We start from the raw sequence: 21,934 nt of genomic DNA, 5'->3' as shown, positions 1-21,934 counted from the left end.
AACACTGGATCTGCACAAAGAGTTAGCTCAAACTGAGTCTTAGGGCCGCTGACCCCCAATCTCACTATCCACTCTCACTCCAAGTTATAATAACAAAACTTTAGGCAAAAACTAACCCTAGTGAAGGTAATTTTTTTCAAGTGTTGAAGGTCCATGGAAACTATCAACAGGACTCCAGAAAACGCTGTGGACAATCCGGTGCTGTTGCCAGACGCTTCTCTGTCCAGGAGGACAGAACACGGATACAGGAAATAACCTGTTAGCTCGCCTCCTTTGTGCAAAGTGTGCAGTCTTGGCCTTGCATCTGGCATCTTCATTGGTCAGGGTTTGCTCTTGTTAAGGCACAGTCTAGTGACTGGATTAGACCGAGTCGAGGGCCTGTGAACAAAAAAGGAGGCTTGCTACTCCTTTCTCCAGCATGATGATCCCAGCCAGACAGTTTCACTTGGCAATGCAAAGGATTCTGCAGGGTTAGGGATCCAGAGGGCTAGGAGATGGGACAGGCAGACACTGACTACTATTAAACCATATGGAGCACCTACATCCTTAAGGGGGGGCATACATCCAAGACAGTAGCGTAGCCAGTGTGTCAGGGGCCCTAGGACATGGAAGGAAAGAGGACCCCTGGCTGCTGTTTGAATCATAAAAAAGGTAACAACCAGGTTTCAGTGGGCACCTCAGGCCTTTGGGTCCTGCTGCCATTACACCTGCTGCACCAATGGAAGCTACGCCTCTGATCCAAAAAGGAACCCATCATGGGTAAGTTATCTCTCATGTACCCAGAGACACGCATGCACACAAAATGCAATCTTTTGGACTACTGGTGCCAGTCAAGGTGTATGGCAGGGATTTGCCACTGGGGTTCAGATAAAAAGCATGGTACTCTGCTACTACAATCAGCTGCAACCAAATACTAGTAGCACAATGACCTGGTCATGGGGGCAGTAGATCTACATGTTAAAAGGAGTATCACTTTGGGGTGTATGCCTTTCACCCAAAAAGTCGAGTTCTCCGTGCATGAGCAACATATAAAACCATTGTAGAGTACTTTCCACGAAACTTGCAAAATAGGTATTTTGCAAAAGAAAACATGCAGTTAACAAGTGAAAACTAAGTCAGACTTTGACTTTACCAATGAGAGGGTATGATTATTAGTAGATTGCAAAACGTAGAAAGAGTAACCGTGTGCAGCATCCTTATTGAAGCAGTTTTGCACATTTGTATGGGGAGTTTTTGTCATTCATATTAACTGAATTAAACATTTTATACGTCAATCACAAAATTCATATTTTTGAAAAGATATACGTATAAATACTTTTTTTTCTGTGGCTTTAGGGCTGTCATAGGATTTGTAGGATCAGGATTAGACCTTGTCTTTGACCAATATCCAGAAGTTAGGTCTCTATGGGTGCATATATATGAAATTCCTTAGTTTGAAATCCAAATTGAGCTAATTTAGGAAACATGTGAGAACGTGTTTTTAGATCTGACCTGTCCACATTTGGATGCTTGAGGCTATGGCTTGAGCTGTCTGCAGACTTGCACTGAACATATTGTTGTATAACGGATCAGAAATCTGGCCTTGTCTCCGCGTTGTCCATTAACAATCATTTGCCCATGGGTATCTCCATGCCTTAAAAATGAAAATAGTCTAGTTTCAAAGGTGCATTGTAATGCAGGGTGCCAGTCAACAATGTGGGGTCTTCCGAGTCCCAAAACTGGTGGTTTGTTGCAATAAACCTCAGACTGTGGTCCAGATGTGTCCTGATATTTTGAGGCATCCTCTACAGACAAACCTTTCTTCTTTTGCACTCTTGTGTGCCCCCATGTTCTACAAGGTGTCATCAGCATGCACATGAATCAACAGGCTCTCTAATATGTCCTATGCAAAGGCACCAGAGGTCCTTTAGAGACCAGAGAGGCGGTCCCTTTGTCAGAATCACCAAGTGGCAGGAAATCCCCTGATCAACTGCTCTAGTTTTTCCTCGTTGTGTCTATGACGACGTATGCAGGATGCTCCAGGCTAGCAAAAACATAGGTTGCAAGTGTATAACTGTAGGAGGCTGGACTGGCTTGTAGTGAGTACCAAGGGGTACTTGCACCTTGCACCAGGCCCAGTTATCCCTTATTAGTGTATAGGGTGTCTAGCAGCTTAGGCTGATAGATAATGGTAGCTTAGCAGAGCAGCTTAGGCTGAACTAGGAGACGTGTGAAGCTACTACAGTACCACTTAGTGTCATATGCACAATATCATAAGAAAACACAATACACAGTTATACTAAAAATAAAGGTACTTTATTTTTATGACAATATGCCAAAGTATCTTAGAGTGTACCCTCAGTGAGAGGATAGGAAATATACACAAGATATATATACACAATAGCAAAAATATGCAGTATAGTCTTAGAAAACAGTGCAAACAATGTATAGTTACAATAGGATGCAATGGGGAAACATAGGGATAGGGGCAACACAAACCATATACTCCAAAAGTGGAATGCGAACCACGAATGGACCCCAAACCTATGTGACCTTGTAGAGGGTCGCTGGGACTATTAGAAAATAGTGAGAGTTAGAAAAATAACCCTCCCCAAGACCCTGAAAAGTGAGTGCAAAGTGCACCAAAGTTCCCCTAAGGACAAAATAGTCGTGTTAGAGGGAGAATGCAAGGAAAACACAAATCAGCAATGCAACAACGATGGATTCCTGTCTGAGGGTACCTGTGGAACAAGGGGACCAAGTCCAAAAGTCACAAGCAGCTCGTAGCTGGGCAGATGCCCAAGAAATGCCAACTGTTGGTGCAAAGAAGCTCTTACTAGGCTGAAGAGCTGTGAATACTGCAGGAACGACAAGGGCTAGAGACTTCCCCTTTGGAGGATGGATCCCCCACGCCTTGGAGAGTCGTGCAGAAGTGTTTTCCCGCCGGATGGACGCCAACAAGCCTTGCTACACGCAAATCGTGCGTTTGGCGTTTTTGGACGCTGCTGGGGCCCAAGAGGGACCAGGAGGTCGCAAATTGGACCTGCAGAGAGAGGGGACGTCGAGCAAGACAAGGAGCCCTCACTGAAGCAGGTAGCACCCGGAGAAGTGCCAGAAACAGGCACTACGAGGATGCGTGAAACGGTGCTCGCCGAAGTTTGCACAAAGGAGTCCCACGTCGCCGGAGACCAACTTAGAAAGTCGTGCAATGCAGGTTAGAGTGCCGTGGACCCAGGCTTGGCTGTGCACGAAGGATTTCCGCCGGAAGTGCACAGGGGCCGGAGTAGCTTGCAAAGTCGCGGTTCCCAGCAATGCAGCCCAGCGAGGTGAGGCAAGGACTTACCTCCACCAAACTTGGGCTGAAGAGTCACTGGACTGTGGGGGTCACTTGGACGGTGTCGCTGGATTCGAGGGACCTCGCTCGTCGTGCTGAGAGGAGACCCAAGGGACCGGTAATGCAGCTTTTTGGTGCCTGCAGTTGCAGGGGGAAGATTCCGTCGACCCACGGGAGATTTCTTCGGAGCTTCTGGTGCAGAGAGGAGGCAGACTACCCCCACAGCATGCACAAGCAGGAAAACAGTCGAGAAGGCGGCAGGATCAGCGTTACAGAGTTGCAGTAGTCGTCTTTGCTACTATGTTGCAGGTTTGCAGGCTTCCAGCGCGGTCAGCGGTCGATTCCTTATCAGAAGGTGAAGAGGGAGATGCAGAGGAACTCGGCTGAGCTCATGCATTCGTTATCTGAAGTTTCCCCAGAGACAGAGACCCTAAATAGCCAGAAAAGAGGGTTTGGCTACCTAGGAGAGAGGAAAGGCTACTAACACCTGAAGGAGCCTATCAGCAGGAGTCTCTGACGTCACCTGGTGGCACTGGACACTCAGAGCAGTCCAGTGTGCCAGCAGCACCTCTGTTTCCAAGATGGCAGAGGTCTGGAGCACACTGGAGGAGCTCTGGACACCTCCCAGGGGAGGTGCAGGTCAGGGGAGTGGTCACTCCCCTTTCCTTTGTCCAGTTTCGCGCCAGAGCAGGGGCTAAGGTGTCCCTGAACCGGTGTAGACTGGCTTATGCAGAATTGGGCACATCTGTGCCCAACAAAGCATTTCCAGAGGCTGAGGGAGGCTACTCCTCCCCTGCCTTCACACCATTTTCCAAAGGGAGAGGTTGTCACACCCTCTCTCAGAGGAAGTTCTTTGTTCTGCCATCCTGGGCCAGGCCTGGCTGGACCCCAGGAGGGCAGCTGCCTGTCTGAGGGGTTGGCAGCAGCAGCAGCTGCAGTGAAACCCCAGGAAGGGCAGTTTGGCAGTACCAGGGTCTGTGCTACAGACCACTGGGATCATGGGATTGTGCCAACTATGCCAGGATGGTATAGAGGGGGCAATCCCATGATCATAGACATGTTACATGGCCATATTCGGAGTTACCATGGTGAAGCCACATATAGGTAGTGACCTATATGTAGTGCACGCGTGTAATGGTGTCCCCGCACTCACAAAGTTCAGTGAATTGGCTCTGAACAATGTGGGGGCACCTTGGCTAGTGCCAGGGTGCCCTCACACTAAGTAACTTTGCACCTAACCTTTACCAGGTAAAGGTTAGACATATAGGTGACTTATAAGTTACTTAAGTGCAGTGTAAAATGGCTGTGAAATAACGTGGACGTTATTTCACTCAGGCTGCAGTGGCAGGCCTGTGTAAGAATTGTCAGAGCTCCCTATGGGTGGCAAAAGAAATGCTGCAGCCCATAGGGATCTCCTGGAACCCCAATACCCTGGGTACCTCAGTACCATATACTAGGGAATTATAAGGGTGTTCCAGTAAGCCAATGTAAATTGGTAAAATTGGTCACTAGCCTGTTAGTGACAATTTGAAAGTAATGAGAGAGCATAACCACTGAGGTTCTGGTTAGCAGAGCCTCAGTGAGACAGTTAGGCACCACACAGGGAACATATACATGCACACCTATGAGCACTGGGGCCCTGTGTGACAGGGTCCCAGTGACACATACATATAGGCCACAAACCTATGAGCACTGGGGTCCTGACTAGCAGGATCCCAGTGACACATAACAACCATACTGAAAACATGGTGTTTTCACTATGAGCACTGAGGCCTGGCCATCAGGATCCCAGTGAGACAGTGAAAACAGTGACAAACACCCTGACATACACTCACAAACAGGCCAAAAGTGGGGGTAATAAGGCTAGAAAGAGGCTACCTTCTCACAATAACCCATAACAAGGTTATATCATACATAACAAGACACTCCTAACCAGTTTAATAATGGCTTTGCATGCCCTTAGTTACAAGTCAGCTATCTTACAATGAGGCCCACTGTTAGAGTCCATATGACACATGATGGTTGACAATTGAAGGATACAGAACTTTAATATCAACATGAGGAACTGATATCCTATACCAAGTAAATAATATGTAGCTACATACATACACTACTAGAAACTACATACGAGGATCGCTCAATGCAGGTAAACCGCCAACTACCCAATGTGATGCAGCACATTTGATTTTACACACTGGGAAAGTCTTCGGCCTTGAATTGATGGGTACAATAATGCACCTGTATTTCTGTTAGTCCATCACTTCGGCACATGATTTGAAAGTCATTGGGTAAAATGGAGCATAACATCGGGTAATAGCTATAATGTGCTTTTTACCCCACAAGACAATCAGCACCCTGCCTCTGTCGTAAGGCATGAGAACATCTGGCCTCTTATTCAATGTGACAAACTTAAAATCGGGAGAGAGGTAAAAAGTGGGTTTGGTGCATGCACACAATTTGCACCTGTTTCCAAATGACCAGTAAGTGTGGAGAATTCGCTACTTTCACACTGCCCTATAGTAGAAATAGATTTTCAATCTAACCAGAGAAAGTAGTAATTATTTATTTGAACTATTCCTTTCAGTGGAAACACATGAGAAAACGCCCCATACATTTCACGTCTTGCACTTGTAACCTATTTACAAAGCAGGAGAAATAAAGACCAATTTTGTACTAAGACGGAGCCCATTTCCCCCGAGCGCCTTCTAATCATCTCCTGGCCACTTGGGCTTTATTATTTCGGAGAAGGTCGTTCTAAAAGGGTCTCTGGCTCTTCGTCCGACCCTTCCTCGTGCCTCCTCCGGCTTCCGGTTTGAACAGGAAGCAGACACGAAGTCTCGGCGCTCAGGCGCGAACCTCCTGCGGAAGTCTCCGGCCATCTACACGAGGCAGTGGAGGAACGGTGAAGGACTTGAGTGAAACAATACACAGCGCATCCTCTCCAAGGGCAGCGCCCACCGCAGATACTCGCCCAACCGCTGCGTGCTAACAGGGTTACCGAGAAAGGAGGAGGAAAGGTGGCTTACTGTCATTTAAAACCACTTATTGTATTCCTATGTGGATCATAGGCCTCAGTGCTTAATTTGAGTCAGTGTTTTGCAGGTGGGGCCCACTGGCACTCACACTTGGAAACCTCACTTATTTTATCTCAGCAAACTTTGATCTGGAGCCGAAGAGAAAAACACAAAACGGGGAAAGAAAAGAGAAGAGAAAGCCAGAAAAACAGTGACAAAAGGGGAAAGGGGGGATGAAAAAAGAACCACCAAGAGTGAGATAAGGAGGCAGGGAGTGCCTGGTGGCGGATGTAAGTGGCATGAGGTGGACTCAAGGCCACGCTCGCATCCTGACCTTTGATAAATAAAACTCTGGGCCCTGGCACATATGCTGTCACAAATTAAGCACTGATGGACCATATGCTGCTCTATATCTTACAGACCCGTTTAACTATTGCAAACTAAAATGGGAACAACCATAGCCAACAAAATGCATTCTGGCAAAAAGTAAGTACGGACAGTGTATATGTGTCAGCAACGATAAAGCACCCCCTTCGCCAACATGGCTGCATTAAAATAAATCAGGTGCCACTCTGACTCTGATACTATCACCTCTTCCACATGGCTTATCTTTGTGAAACAATATATTGCTATATGTATTCTTGATCAGAATTGCAATGTAGACTTTACAAACACACACTATTGAAAGAAATATATTAACAGGTGGAATGAAAGAATAGTATTGCTGAAACTCTCAGGGTCATATATTTACAGCCTGGAGTACACGACACGTGCAGTTACAGAAAACCAGGTGGTGATCGCCAGTGGCCCTGGCACATACATTGCCACAAGAGGATGGTACTCCTGAAGTGCAGTAAAGAGGTAAATGATATGTCGTCTTACGTAAGGTGGTAATTGGTAAGCGCGAAATGCGGCTTCATCCTAGCACACTCCAAAAAAGAGTGCTGGTTGCAGTCTGTGACGCTTTCAATAGCCTGATGCCATCTGCACCTAAAGGCCCAAAGAGCCCATGAGCAAACATAGTGGGAGCCCCAAGACCATTATTGGAATAGCTTGAAAATGAACATTACTCATGTCTGGTGGCAGACCGCAGAGACTCCATCTGCTAATTCATATTTTAATATCTTCTAGAGGAAGCAGTCGGGTAGAACCCCCTCCTCTTTGGCTGTCTAATCCTGGAGCAAAGCACCAAGAAGGCCCGGTGGATTGATTCCACAGCTACAACCAGTGCTTGGATGGCTACCGGACTACCCATCTGTGACCTAGGGGAGAGGTGTGATGCAAAGATCGCCCAGCACCAAGTCCATTCTAGAGCCGTCACGCAGCATCACCTTGTGGGCAGAAAGAGTCAGTGATCCTGCAGACTTGGGCAGTACTATTGGACCGTAGGAATTGTGCATAGGGGGTCAAGGTCTGGGCAGAGAAGGTAATTGATCCTACAAACATGTGGAGTGCGGACTTAGTATAGTGGAGAAAGTCTCCGAATCAATAGACATGGGCAGTATAGATGAACCTTTAGAATGGGCAGGCAAGTTCAAGGAATGGGCAGGGAAGGTTATTGATCCCGTAGACATGGGCAGTGTAGAGGGATCCTTAGTAAAGGGCAGAGAGGGTCATTGACCCCACATACATGGGCAGTGTGAAGGGAGCTAACAAATCAGCAGTAAAGGGCAGAAATTGTTATTTATCGAAAGACATGTGCAGTCTTGTTAGGCTTAATAATGAGCAGAGACAGTAATCAACGGCAAAACACATTTGCAGTGTGGAGGAAGCTTGAGGAATTGTCAGCTAGAATCAGGAATGGACAGAGATGGTCATTAGGTAGGAAACATAAGGTATGGGCAGTATGGGAAAGCTTTGGGAATGGGTAGAGCAGCAAAGAGGCCTGAGTAACCATTATTCTAACGTGGAGAGCTAATGATCAATCTTATTCCATTGCACCCAGCCTCCCCCACCCAACAAGAAAAGGCAAAAACTTCCAGTTCTTGCCTTCTGTGTTTACAATTTATTTTAGTTCATGATTGTACACTTTCCACCTGTCCTTCGGGGTTACTAGTCAATGCAATTCTTATCATATGAAAGGTGCTTGCTGTCGAGTAATACAGCTGACTGCTCCTCCCATTGTCCTGAGACTGCACAACCACAGTGTGAGTTGCAAAATATTGGGGGCCTCATTTACAAGGTTTTGGTGGAGGGCAGGACTGCAAGAATTCTCGCTGGGCCGCCCTGCGTCAAGAGAAAGGGCAGGAATGCATCATATCTATGAGATAAGGCGCATTCCTGCCCTTTCCCCCTGCGCTGGCGCACAATGGGCTGCCATGCGCCAAAGCAGGCACCCTTGCACCATGGTGCCACGGTGTCTGCGTTGTAGGGAGGATGGTTTTTGTGCAGGAAGGGACACTTTCTGCACAAAAAGAATCATGAGAAGCGTTTTCCTCTTTAGAGTAGAAAAAGGAAAAACAAGGCGAAATAAAGGTGTTTTCCTCATTGCATCTCCTTTTGGTCTCCCTTGGGGAGGCGTAGGCTTTTGACGCATTCTAAGGTTTACACAATCTCGTATATCTGGGACTGTGTCAAATGCCATGGGTGTTACGTGGGAACACCCACCGTAACGACCATGCTAGGCCTCCCTATCACAGTGTGAGGCAATGCAGTGACTTGCGCTGCATTGCCTCAGTCTACATCAACAAAGCCATGCAGGGTGGCTTTATGTGGCCTTGTAGATATGGCCCTGCAGTGTGCGCTGCAGGACCCTCACTAAAAGTGATGTCCCGGCGGCACACAGGGGCTTGTGTATAACCGATGAGTGTTTACAGATCAAATGTTTACTGCATGCCCCTGTCATGGACTGGCCCTTTTAGACTTTTAAACAATACAAATATCAGCAAAGCATTTGGGTATTCAATAGTGAATCCTAAAAGGGGACACCCATTTGCCTCCTCTTTCCCTTTGTAACTCTCATGTGCAATAATGTTAATTATGAATCACATCACAAAGCACATTTGTGTTTCGAAAATTCAGACTTTGCATTTCCAATGCGATTGCAGAGTATTGTTAATTAGACCCATGTTATTTCCGGTCTATTCTTTATGGTGGAGCATGGAGCGATATTTGGTTGCGTAGCTAAGGTGGCGATGCCCCAGAAAATGTCTAAGTGGCAGAGTAGACTACAATTAATTCTGAACTTCAAAAAAGGCAAATGAATATTTCTCAGAAAAGGTCAAGGGGGCCATAGGTGTTTGTAACAGACTAATTTGCCACGTAATTTTTTCAACACCTTGGAAGTGGGCAATTTGGTAATCATTAGGGGTGGGTGATATAGTTTGAGAACTTTTGGCCACTCCGCGTTATTCTTGCAAGACAGAGTTCTGGCCACATTCTGCCAACTGCCGCATGGCAGTGTTTTTTCTCATATGCAGGTTATTGAGTGCAAGCGAGATTTGGCCTCCCCTCTTGTGATTTCCAGTTCGTAAGAGAATACTAGGTGAGATTTCTCCAGTGCATGTGGTCACAGGAGGTAGCGACCATTCACGGTCAGAAAGCTACTTCTCGAGTAGAAAAGCTGCTTGAGTGGCAGCAAAACCAACTTGAGAAGCTGAGCCCTCTCGAGCACCACATGGTGTCACTCACACTGATTTATCAGTGTGGAATGAGCTCCTGGTGCTAAATCACAGCACAAACAGTGCAATGTGCCTATTTTCACTGGTCGCTGAATTCTGTGGAATCTCGCAGTTGTTTTTTAACTCCATGGAATTCCATGGAGTCAAACCTGTGAGTTCCGCCCAGGCCCAGTACCCACTGACACCAGGAAACAGAGCACTGGAATAGTCTAGTGATCTCTCCCCCACCTCCAGCCTCACGACCTCCCTGTGCCTGCTATACACAGGCAAATGCATGTGTCTATTCCATAGAAGTGGGAAAACAGTTCATGAAGAAGTTTATTGAGACGGGTAAACATCTGTGTTAAAGAAAAGGAACAAAGGAATCCCTGGCAAGAAGCACGAGCTGAGAGAGGGTAAAGGGCAAAGTTGGGAACTCCCAGAGAGGAGACAAAGGGTCCCATAAAGGTACCATGCACAAAGGTGTTGAATTTGATGAGAGGTAAAAAAAAAAATCTAAGCAAAGACCAGGCAATCTCTCTAAATAAATCAGACGTTCTCCCAGACAAATTGGTTTCAGTGATAGTACACAGAATATTGAGGCTAGAAATATTGAGATACACTAACATTGTGGGCAGAATATCAATGAGCAGAATACTGAAAGGTAAATGCATGTATAAGAAGTATAGATTTTTATATATATATATATATATATATATATATATATATATATATATATATATATATATATATACACTCTTGTGGTACATATATGTGGAGTTAGGTATAGGAAATCTATACTTGCTTACCTTTCGATATTTTTTCCTCTGATATTGTTCCTGATACTTGGTGCCATTGAGATTCCTGCTTCAATATTCCGAGGCACACAGTTTCAGTGCCAGGTCTCAGACAGAAACTGGACTGGGGCAGGAACAGGAAGTGATAACAATCACAGAAGAGCAGAAGCTAGAAGCAAACACATTTCCCAAGGATTTTTCGATTTCCAAGCTAAGGAAGCAATGGGCTGTAGTTGGCAAGAGTCTGGTGGACAAGGGAAGTCTCCTTGAGGACAGGAGACAAGAAGGCTTCCTTGACAGCCCTGGGCATACATCCAGAGCGGCGGAAGCTCTCAGAGCCCTTGACGCAGGAAGTTCCATTGAAAATTCAGGAAGTTCTCTTGGACAGATAACTGAAATTTAACTATTAAAAAGAAACTGAACAGAGTAATGTGTTTTTCTCACATAACATGCATGAGAGCCAAAGGCTAAGGATCCTTCCCACGTTTAAACTTACCAGTGATAAGGAGACCTTAAATTCAGGAGAAGACACTCGGCATGGCACCACAAGCTCTTCATCGCTGTACATGTATGCTGCTGCTACAACGTCAACTGGATTCACAAAAGGCTGAGCCACGTCTATAGATAAAATAGAACAATATATTCTATGTAAAAAATAGCTTTAAAGTCCAAACCAAATGCAGGAATCAACCTTGAGATACAATGCAAGCCCTCTACTCATTTTTTAATGCGGCATAGGTAATGAAAGTAGACTGGATTCCATCACCATCAAATATGTCCCTCTTACAAATTTCTGAAGCAATAGCTCTTGTGTGGCAAAACACTGTTTTTCACTCATATTTCCCTATAATTAAGGAGGCTAGGCGCAGAAGAGGATTTAGGATCTTTAACCACAAAAATGGTCCAGATTACTACATGCGCATGAAGCCTGGAACTTCATCATTTTGGGGTGAGTATGGCTTCAGGATGACCTGGCGAATTTTGTACAGCCTTATGGTGCGGGCTGTGTTGTTTACCAAATAGTTTTTCAGCTTTGGCAGTGGCGGTTGTTCTGTTATTGGTGCAAGAAGAGGGATGATCTTTCTTCAGGAAAACCATGACAGCATTGGGCCCTCACCTTGAGGCTAGACCATCCCCTCAGGGTACCAAGGTCTGGACAGTCTGGCCCTCTTCTTCACGCATGAAGCGCAGAAGACAAGGAGGCGTCAGAAGATCCAAGATCCTTATGTTTCTAGATAAGGCAGTAAGTGGGCTTGTTGCAGGTCCCCGCTATACCAGGTCCCAACTTTGGTGGGTGACACTTAGGTGAAGAATGGGACCCTGTTCCACTGCCAGGGAAGGTCATCCTCCCTACGGTGATCTGCAGTCATGTTGTATCACACTACCTTTACTAGCCAGTAACAGGTTGAATTGCCTGCATCCAGGTGGACCTTTAAGGGGCTCAGGAGGAACAGACCTCACTACTTCTTACTTATCACCACCCAGGAATAGGTGTAAGACACGTCTGAACATGTCCATCCTTTACCTCAGAGATGCTATTGCGCATGATCCAACCTTGAATGCCTTGCATGGTCTGAAGGGGGCAGAGTTGTTAGCCCGGTCCTTACTCAGATAGCATCCTGAACAGAAAGAAATGTGGTGCCCTCGCAGTTGGTGAGTAAGATGAGGCAGCAAAGTGCCCCTTTAGTGTCCACAGGTCAGTGGCTGACATAGCAGGTTAAGGCATCAAAGAATACAAATCTCTGCACCACCCCAAACTCACTCTTTTTATTTAACCACAGCTTTGTTCCATCCTGCTGGTGCCAATTATTTTCTTGGGGGAAGGAGGTTGTTGATGAATGGCAGCGGGGGATTAGATGGAGCTGGGAGGGCAGAGAAGGAGGGTAATGGGTAGGACTGGGCGGAACTTGGAGAAAATTAGTCTGCAGAATTCTGAGGAGTTACAAAAAAGCTTTACAAGATTCCATGGAAGTTAACAAACAGATAGAAATAGGCATGTTGCTCTGCTAGTTAGTGCCAGGAGCTTGTTCCGCACTGAAAAATCACCACAATTTGCACTACACTGTGCACCAGAGTGCGCAGCTTCTTGAGTTGATTTTGCTGCCGCTAGAGTAGACTATCTACTCGAGTGGGAGCTTTCTGACCGTAAATGGTCGCCACCTCCCACGACCGCCTGTGTTGGAGAAATGTCACTGAGTTCCCCCTTTAGCAACTGAAAATAGTGCTAGGGGGGCACCAAATATTACTCGCCAGCTTACCATTTGCAAGCTGTGCACAAGAAAAAATCTCAGCCATGTGGAGGTTGTCAGGATTTGGCCGGAACTCTGCATTACAAGCGGAAAGCAGAGTGGCAAAAACTCCACGAACTCCGATGGCAGAGCGGAATATATCACCCACCCCTAGAAAAGGGGTGTTAAAACAGCACCTGTGGCAACTTACAAATTGTAAAAACCACTCTAAACTGAATCGTTGAAGGCAGCTGAGAAAGGAGTTGCTGTTTGCTTGACCTTAATGGAGATGGTTCCCTGCACCCCTCTGAAAGATTGACTCCCTAGGTGTGGGCCTAGGCCCAGCATGCTTTGGCAAAAGCTGGCCCTGGGAGGTGTGGCCTACCAGCCATTGCTCCTGACTTCGAAACTGGGGAACCAACCTCGACTCCTGGTGTTGGTTCAACATCCTGTGTTCCTGGGCAAATCACTTAATCTCCTTGTATCTAAAACATATTTTTAAAAAATGTGGCCTTGGGTAATGTCATTTTTTGCGTGTGTAAAGAGTGCTAATGTCCTTGGGCCATGTTTGTGCTATTTAAAACTTCAACAGCAAAGGGGAGGGGACGCCTCATAGGAAAATTTAATACATACCAATAATATGACCAATGGAAGACAATAGCACCACTACAACAACCTATATGTTACAATATCAAAATATATATGGTAAGTGGCTGCATATATATTATACACCCTTCTGTAGCACAACCGCTTAGGCACTATCATAACCCTACTCTTTGCTACAGTCTGTTCAAGTTTACTCCTGCCACCCAACTCTCTCTAAGGCAGATCAACTGCAACCAACACCCTTGTAATCAATGGGTGCTCAGAAAATCGAGGAGTGTTCCCTTTGAGCTGCCATGGCTCTGTACCACAAAATAAATAACACATTCGGAGTACTCGCTTGATAATCTCTCGAGAAAGCGCTTTAGGCAATGCAAGGTAAGGAAAACGCTAGTAAATAGCATTAAAATACCACAGATAACATGTCGGGGGAGTTGAAGTTGACCAGACTGAAGTAACGTTCTGCACCTGCCCTTCACTTCCAGGTAGAACGGTTCCATGGAAAGAAGGCGTTCAATGAAGACGGGCATGGGCTATGGAGAGCTCTTTCCTCTTCCGGCCTCCTTGCAGTTGCAGGATATGTCAGTGGGTAAGTACCGCAAGGCCCATCTAATCTGACACTTTTCCTTCCTGTGTTAAAAAAAGTGTCGCACTTCGTTGATTTCCAGCTTCCGCAGCAGTAGCACCCATGACTCTGAAGCAAACCACACATTCCCTGCAGAACTGTGTACAAAGCCTCCCTTAGCTAAACCACATTTGGCGTTTGCTGGGGACATCTTTTGTGACACAATATACGAGTAATGTAGTATTTCATATTACCTTGATGTAATAGTAACCATCTCCTATGTACAGTATGTTAAATATATAACCTTTAGTATTGCAGTTTGGAGCATGGACATGGGAAGTGCTCTAACTCCTCGAACGTCGCCTGCCTGCTCCTCATTTAAATATTTTCCATGCCCCACATTTTCAAGGTATTCCTTCTACCAAATTATGTTTTATTTTGGATACTTGTCGGATATAGGTTACACGGATCTTGTAACTTTAACTGGGTGTAATACCATTAAGTTCACCTAGTTTGCTGATAACAAAGGATCTGAAGAGGACAGTGAAAAGCAGATGACTCTATTGGGCATGAGAAGCCAGCAGGCGTGGCTCCTTTGCTTTGGTGAGGAGTGTTGCCCCTCCCCACCCCTCCTCGCTCGGGTGTGCATAACGAAAAATTTAAAACAATAATAAACAGTGTTTATTATAATTTTTCTTTTTCTGGGGGGCGTGGCCACGGGCAATGACAGGGACGGAGGGGGAGGCCGGCCAAACACACATGTGCACTGGACTCTGTCCAACCTGGCACTGTATTGCTGGGTTGGAGAGAGCAGGTAGAAGCTCCCACTCTCCCTCGGAGCGCCAAGCCAGGGCGCTACGGCCAATCCCAACACCGCTCTCATGCAGGGTTAGGATTGGTTGCAGGGCAGACTGGGTGCTGTGCCTGCAGCAAGTGGAGCGGGAGCCAGAAGAGCAGCAAGGTGGGAGCGGCGGAGGTAAGTTTCTTTTTTTTTAAATGTCTGTATGTTGTTGTGGCCCTGTCCCACCACTTTGCCTCCACAAGAGCCCCACCCCCCGGAAGCCAGAGTTACATTTATGTAAAAACCTCTCCTCAGATCATGTAATGTGCTGCACTGAAGAGTTTCATACCTCTACATGAGGCTGAACTTCATTTTCAGACAGGTAGCTCACTAGAGCTATTTGTTGTGTTCCTATAGGTGAAGGTTTTTGGTGGTGTGTGGAAGTGACCAGTTTGGTGCTGTTGTCTTGGAATCCTCTGTGTAAAGTTGTAGTGCTCGGATATACCACTGACAAAATATACCAACTCTGGTAAGGCTCAGGGACAAAAGGAACATTGTGCTCTTTAAAAAAGTACCCATGGACCATTTGAACAAACTGAGATTTCTGAATTAGAATCTGTTGGGGTGGGATGGTCCCATGCATGGTAAACATGCATGGACCCCCCGGCCCTGCTGGACCCGACTGCATATGAAAGTGGTATTTTGATTTGTGGTGGCTGAGCCAGCATGCTAATATAGCATGGACAGTGAGGCCAAGGCTTGTCCAGAGTGAGTCCAAGGTCCAGAGTGTGTTCTGTGAACTAGAGGGAAGTTCCACATGTCCACTTTTTACTGTCAAGGTACTACTGTCCAGGATGTTGTAGGTTGTTGACATGAAGTGGTAATGACAACGTTACAAATTTTGCTAGATTAATGATGCTGAGCAGACCTTTTCTGTGTTGCAAGGGGAGTGTGGCCTACACCCTTCATTGTGTAAAGTTCCACTTAGATATAACATCCAGACGCTTGCACTGATGACTTGTGTGTGTGTTGAGTAAATGTATGTAAAGTGTGGATGGTAGCATGACTCCATGACCATGTCTCCATGCTACAATGAGAGTCTGATTGCTGTGACCAGTGACATCTGTTTTCAAAGGCCCCTGGTTTGACATGCACCGGATGGAGGATGAGATACAGCTTCCCTAGAGAGTACCTGGAGACAAAAGTAGGAGTCCCAGACACTGAAGACAGGGAGGATGCAGACTGGGATACTTTAAAATTATATGAGGACATTTTAGCAGTAGATTACTGAACATTTTTTCCTGATTATTTCTATTTGGTGGATGGTTGAGAAGAGGAGCGAACTTCACTGTTCATCGTGTCCATATTTAGCATACTCCTAACTAGGTGCCAGCATCATCATTACCTGCTGTGAGAGCCATCACCCTGCACAAAGGCTGCACCTGCCCTGCAGCCAGAACATGGCATCTGAAAGAGAACCAGCCTAAACTGGTTCTAAAACATTAGAAAGTTGATCGACATTCACTGAGTTTAAAAGTGGGATCCAAATCATCCAAATTTGTTCTAGTTCCAAGTTCTTCACCGAAGAAAGGAGTGTTCCACAGAGTGCTCAAAGAGCTGCTTGTGAACAAGGACTAGGGTCTGCATGACAGTCTATCTCCCAGAGGTGAGGGGACATCACTTGAAGGGCATGGGTGTTCCTTGTACCTAGCAGCATGCCTGCGTGCTCAGAGAGGAGATGCCTGGTCCTACAGGAGAAGTCACTGCCCAAGAGCACTGCAGGAAAAGAGACTGTCCAGGAAGAGAAGCCCAGCCATCTCCCTGGAGTGTGGAGCACCCAAAAGTGCTAACTTGCTCAAGAAATCACCCTGGCTCCTTGAATGGTTCATGTAGCAACCTCTGTTAAGTATCTAAAAATTCAACCAGGATGCCTGCTGTGCGGTGTCCTCTACAAGAATCAATGATGCTGCTGTAGTGAAGGACCTTCCTATTAGACCTGGCATCCTTGGTGTGGTTTCCCCTATCTTTCTGCCACTGCTTCCTGTGTTTTGACTGTGTGCTGGACTTTGTTTTTGCTGTTTGTTTTGTACTCTGGGCACTTTACCACTGCTGAACGGTGCTAAGGCGCAAGTGCTCTCTGTGTAAACTATATGTGTAATTTGTTTTTCCATGATTGGCATATTTGATATACTACTAAGTCTCTAGTAAGGTGCACTAGAGGTGCCCAGGGCCTGTAAATCAAATGCTACTAGTGGGCCTGCAGCACTCATTGTGCCACCCGCATAAGTACCCCTGTAAACATGGCTCAGACCTTCCACTGCAGTGCCTGTGTGTGCAGTTTTAAACTGCCAATCGACCTGGGAAGTGTACCCATTTGCCAGGCCCAGACCTTCCCTTTTGGTACATGTAAGGCACCCGTAATGTAGGCCCTAGGTAGCCCTATGGGCAGGGTGCAGTGTATGTTAAAAGTGGGAAATGTACTTATGTGTTTTACAAGCCCTAACAGTGAAATGCTGCGAAATTCGTTTTTCACAGTTGCAAGTCCTATCTCCCGTAGGTTAACATATGGACTGCCTTTAAATATCTTTTAAGTGCAGTTTCCCATTAGGTGCAGATAGAGATGTGGAGTTTGGGGTCTCAACTCACAATTTAAAAATACACCTTGTGGTAAAGTTGGTTTTTAGATTGTCACTTTGAAAATGCCACTTTTAGAAAGTAGGCATTTTCTTGCTTAGCCATTATTTGTCTCTGCCTGCCTGTGGAATCCACATCTGGGTCAAACAGACAGTTGGTCTGTTTGTGAATTCCTTCTAGACAGTGACAAAGGGGAGCTGGGGTGTGGCCTGCATATCCTGATGAGTCTCCTGTGCTAGAGTGGGGAGGAAGGAGCTGACACTTACATCTGAAAGGGCTGTGCCTGTCCTCACACAATGCAGTCTCCAACCCCCTGGTGTGTGTCTGGGGCCAGGCATGGGCAAGGCAGGGTCCTGTGAACAACAGAAACTTTCCTTTGAATTTTGCTTACTTCAAAGGCAGAAATGAGTATAAGTAATGGCCCCAAAACCCCAGATTTTTAGATTACTTCTGGATCAAGAGGAACCTCAGCCAAGGAGAAGAGCTGCAGAGCTGGAGGAGGAGTACTGCCCCTTTGCCTGTGAGTGTGCTTTGCTGGGTTGCCTGCAGTTGCTGCTTCTGCCTCAGAGAGAACAAAGACTGAACTTTGCTGTGTTTTCCTGCTTGTGAAGTGTTTCCAAGGGCTTGGACTGAGCTTGCCCCCTGTTCTGAATTCTCAGGGACATCAAAAAGACTTCCTCTACCAACACCTGGACCATCTTGCTGAGACTCCTACCCTGCCAAGGGGTGCCCACTTCTAGTCCCTGGGCCCTTGAAAGGAGAAGCTGGTGGAACCAAGAGTGAAATCCATGCACAGGAGCCGTGCGAGAGAAAAATCGACGCAGCACCTGCTTTGCGAAAAAAAAATGGATGCAGCACCAACATTGTGGCTGGGAAATCGGCGCAACACCTGTGTGCGGCTGCCAAAATCGACGCATCACTCACGCAACACGGTCCTTCACCACCGTGCATCAGAATTTAGCACACATCATCGATGTGCATCAAAACCACAGTAAACCTGCGCGGACCTGAGGTTGCCCGTCCAGAAATCGAGGCATCCCTCTTCTGCAGGAGAGAAAAACTAAGCATCACTTACCTGACCGGAGAAGAAACAACGCACAGCCTCACTTGCAAGTAAAGAATTGATGCACCTCTGACTTTTCCGACACACGCTCGCCCGTGCGGCTTTTTTTTTACGCATAACTGGTACTTTATGTAAAAACAATGCATCTAAGGATTTCTATGTATCAAGAGTCTTTTTGCTTTCAAAATTCATAACTTTGCTTGTGTATTTTGGATTTTTGTCGTTTTTGTCTGTTTGATTTAGATAAATATTGGATATTTTTCTAAACTGGTGTTGTGTCACTTTTGTGGTATTTTCACTGTATTACTTTCTGTGTTGGTACATAGCCTGACTGCTTGTGCCAAGCTACCAAGTGGGTAAGCAGGGGTTATCCTAGGTGTGTATCTCCTTTACCCTGATTAGAGTGAGGATCCCTGCTAGGACAGAGTCCAAACTGACTGCTTGAAATATTTCATTTTGCTGTGACATCAAAGTACTTCTCTTTTTAATTATGACAAGAACTGCACTGGACAGTGAGATATTAAGTGTGTTGTGTTAATCAGAGAATAAGCTGCAAAAGAAGAGGTGCCCACCTTGTGGCAGACCCCTCAGGGTTCTGTGATGTGGGACCATGGATATCTCCTAACTAACTGATAAACCTTTCTGTGTGTCACTATTTAAAGTATGTTATTGGTTAACTAATTCAAAAGTATTTGATACAGTTTGTGAAACAGTAGGTTGCTTTACTACACCTATATAACACATACCAGAAACCACCAAGTCTTGTGTCTCCTCTCTCCCCACAAGTAAGGTTCACAGCGCCTGTCACTGAGTGCTGTGTATTTCCCTTATCCGCACAGAAACAAGGGGGCAAATTTATCACAACTTTATGCCGACACAAAGTCACAGAAAGTGATGCAAAGTAACACACAGACTTGATAAAGTATTTATGTTACAGTACAAAACTGTTTTGCGCAGGAAAGTTGTCATGAAAGTAGCCCAAAAAGCGCTTTGTATCAAGAGTGTTCTATGTGTCAAAAAATAACTTATCATTGAGTGAGGCAACATGTCAGAGAAATGTTTTAATTTCTTCTATCATTTCACTTATTGCATGTGTGCTGCACTGTACAGCACACATTCCATGTGTGAAATGTTTAGAAAATTGTCTAACCATAGGATTTTGTACTGGAAGGGTTATTTATACTGGAAGGATACTCCTCTATGCTAGTCATCACCACGCACCTTTGGCACTGTGGTGTGGCATTAGGCAGTCTCTGTGCCACAATTGTATTGTATTGTAATAGTATTTATATAGCACTCACTACCCCTGACGAGGCATCGAAGCGCTTTTTTGTGAGTAGCACGCTACTCTGGAACCCAACAAGAATTAGTGATGGATTAGTATCGGGAAGAAATGAGTACAGTTTTAGTATTATTATGAGTTAATTTGAGCCACGGATATGAGAGTTTGTTAGTTAGATTGACTGGAGTGCAGGGGAAGTGAGCAGCAGCAGGCCATGCGGCCATGTGGCTCTGCACTGTTCTTCCCCCAGCGCCCAGAATGCAGCTCAGAACAGCAACTTTGGGTGATGCACTGCAATGGGCTATTTCGTAACACATCTGCACCAAAATTGTTAATCCCCATGCCCTTGCTCTGCTGCTGTGACACAAAAGAGAATCACAGTGAGAAAGTTACACACTGCTGTGTTGTGACTGCCCCCTACTTTAATCTGCAATTGAGTGTTTTGGCAATCTGGTGACAGCAGTCTGGTTTGGAAAGACATGTGTACTGAATTAAAGTGAGCATCTAAAATAAAAAAACACACATTCTCAACCACGGACGACCTTACCTTTCACAAAGACGTAGATCTTGGCCATGAGACCCTTTTCAGCGGGCACATTCCTGTATAGGCACATTAAGTACCCGGTGTCCCGCACTATGGTTCTGTTTAAAGTCAGATGACTGCAGATGAGGTGCTGGTGTGCCGGGCCTGGACATCTGTGCTCAACCACATGGTATTGAGGTCCAACTGGATTGTGCTCCTCTCCCCAAGTCCATATGAGATGGGAAGATCCCCTGTCAAAAAAAAGCCGAAGGCATTGGCATCTGGTCATATGTACACACCTGCATGATTATCACTATGGTTTCACTGTCTCATAGGTTCTTCTCATGCCCACTGAAGACAACTGTTCCTCGACACGGTGTAATACATTGTTAGGCTTGGTCTCTGCTTTCTTTACTTATGCTCTCAAACAAACCCCCATTCATTTATATTTGCTAATTTTCTTTCTCTTTTTGCCAGTCTTGGGCCTGATTCACAAAGTGTAGACCAAAAGTCTAGGTTTACAACTTTTCCATATTCACAAATGTAAGTTACAAGTAGTATCTTTACGTCTGCACTCAGGGAGGAATCACCGCACTCGGGAAGGAATCTCCACCACGAGTGCGGAGATTCCACTCTGGGTGCGGAGAGTATGCATAAAGATACTACTCGTAACTTACTTTTGTGAATACGGAAAAGTCATAAACTTAGATTTTTGGTCTAAACCTAGAACATAAGTCTAAGTTTACCTTTGTGAATCAGGCCCCTTGTTTTTTGTCTTTAAGTATATTTGTGAGTGGAGCCTGCATTTAGTTCTCTTTTTGTGTAAGGCCCCCTCAGTCTAGTTAGTTACTCTTGTGCTAGTTTCACTATTTTGTACAGCAACCTAAAGAAGAGTAAACAAATAACTCCCTTCATGTAGTATGACCAGATCACGATTTCTCCTTTCTAAGTGAAATGCAGGATTGAGTATCTACAATGAATTCATGGTGTTGGGGCACACATTTGCTCCTGTTGCTAAGTGGTTGCAACAAATGCATCTGAACTGTTAGCGATGAAACAGCTGGATTTGTCATTGCCACCTTTAGTCACTCTGCCACAACACTTAACACCCTCAGCTTCATTCCAAATGCAGCCATACTCAATAAAAAGTAGGATAAAGCCCCTAATAGCCAGATGAACTAAGATACTGGTCACAAAAACTTCACAAAGTGTGATTTTTTTCCAGCAAGTATTTATTTTAAGGAACTACCTATGTCCTAATAGATCGGTTTGCAAAATATGAATAACAGTGGGTTGCAGACAGCTTGTCAAATTAACATTGTTTGGCAAGTCACCATTTGAAAGCCACTGCAAATGGCTACAATCACAGAGATGGTGCTTTGCAAGGGTCAGCAGACCACCATCCCTGCGATTGCTTTTCTTAAATTAATATTTTTTTAAGTAGTCAGATTTCCTTAAAGGAAATGCTGCTGCTGTAAAAAAAAGTTTTCAGTAACAGACAGAGCCCACTGCCCCCAAAGCTGCCACCCCCC

The 21,934-nt window shown here is 45.6% G+C and overlaps 1 protein-coding gene across 2 annotated transcripts in view; it reads right to left on the bottom strand.

Annotated features, from left to right (window-relative positions):
- Positions 1–21,934, bottom strand: part of LOC138261579 (vascular endothelial growth factor receptor kdr-like) — a 420,550-nt gene that overhangs the window by 253,887 nt on the left and 144,729 nt on the right. For both annotated transcript variants that reach the window (XM_069210667.1, XM_069210676.1), the window contains exons 3-4: positions 20,427–20,653; positions 11,220–11,341 (exon numbers count right to left, since the gene is read on the bottom strand). In XM_069210667.1, the coding sequence (XP_069066768.1) occupies positions 11,220–11,341; positions 20,427–20,653 (349 nt within the window). The remainder of the gene's footprint in view (positions 1–11,219; positions 11,342–20,426; positions 20,654–21,934) is intronic.

The sequence above is a fragment of the Pleurodeles waltl genome, chromosome 2_1 (genome assembly GCF_031143425.1).
Source record: "Pleurodeles waltl isolate 20211129_DDA chromosome 2_1, aPleWal1.hap1.20221129, whole genome shotgun sequence".
NCBI classification, from domain to species: Eukaryota; Metazoa; Chordata; class Amphibia; order Caudata; family Salamandridae; genus Pleurodeles; species Pleurodeles waltl.
This window is presented reverse-complemented; position numbering and strand designations above follow the sequence as displayed.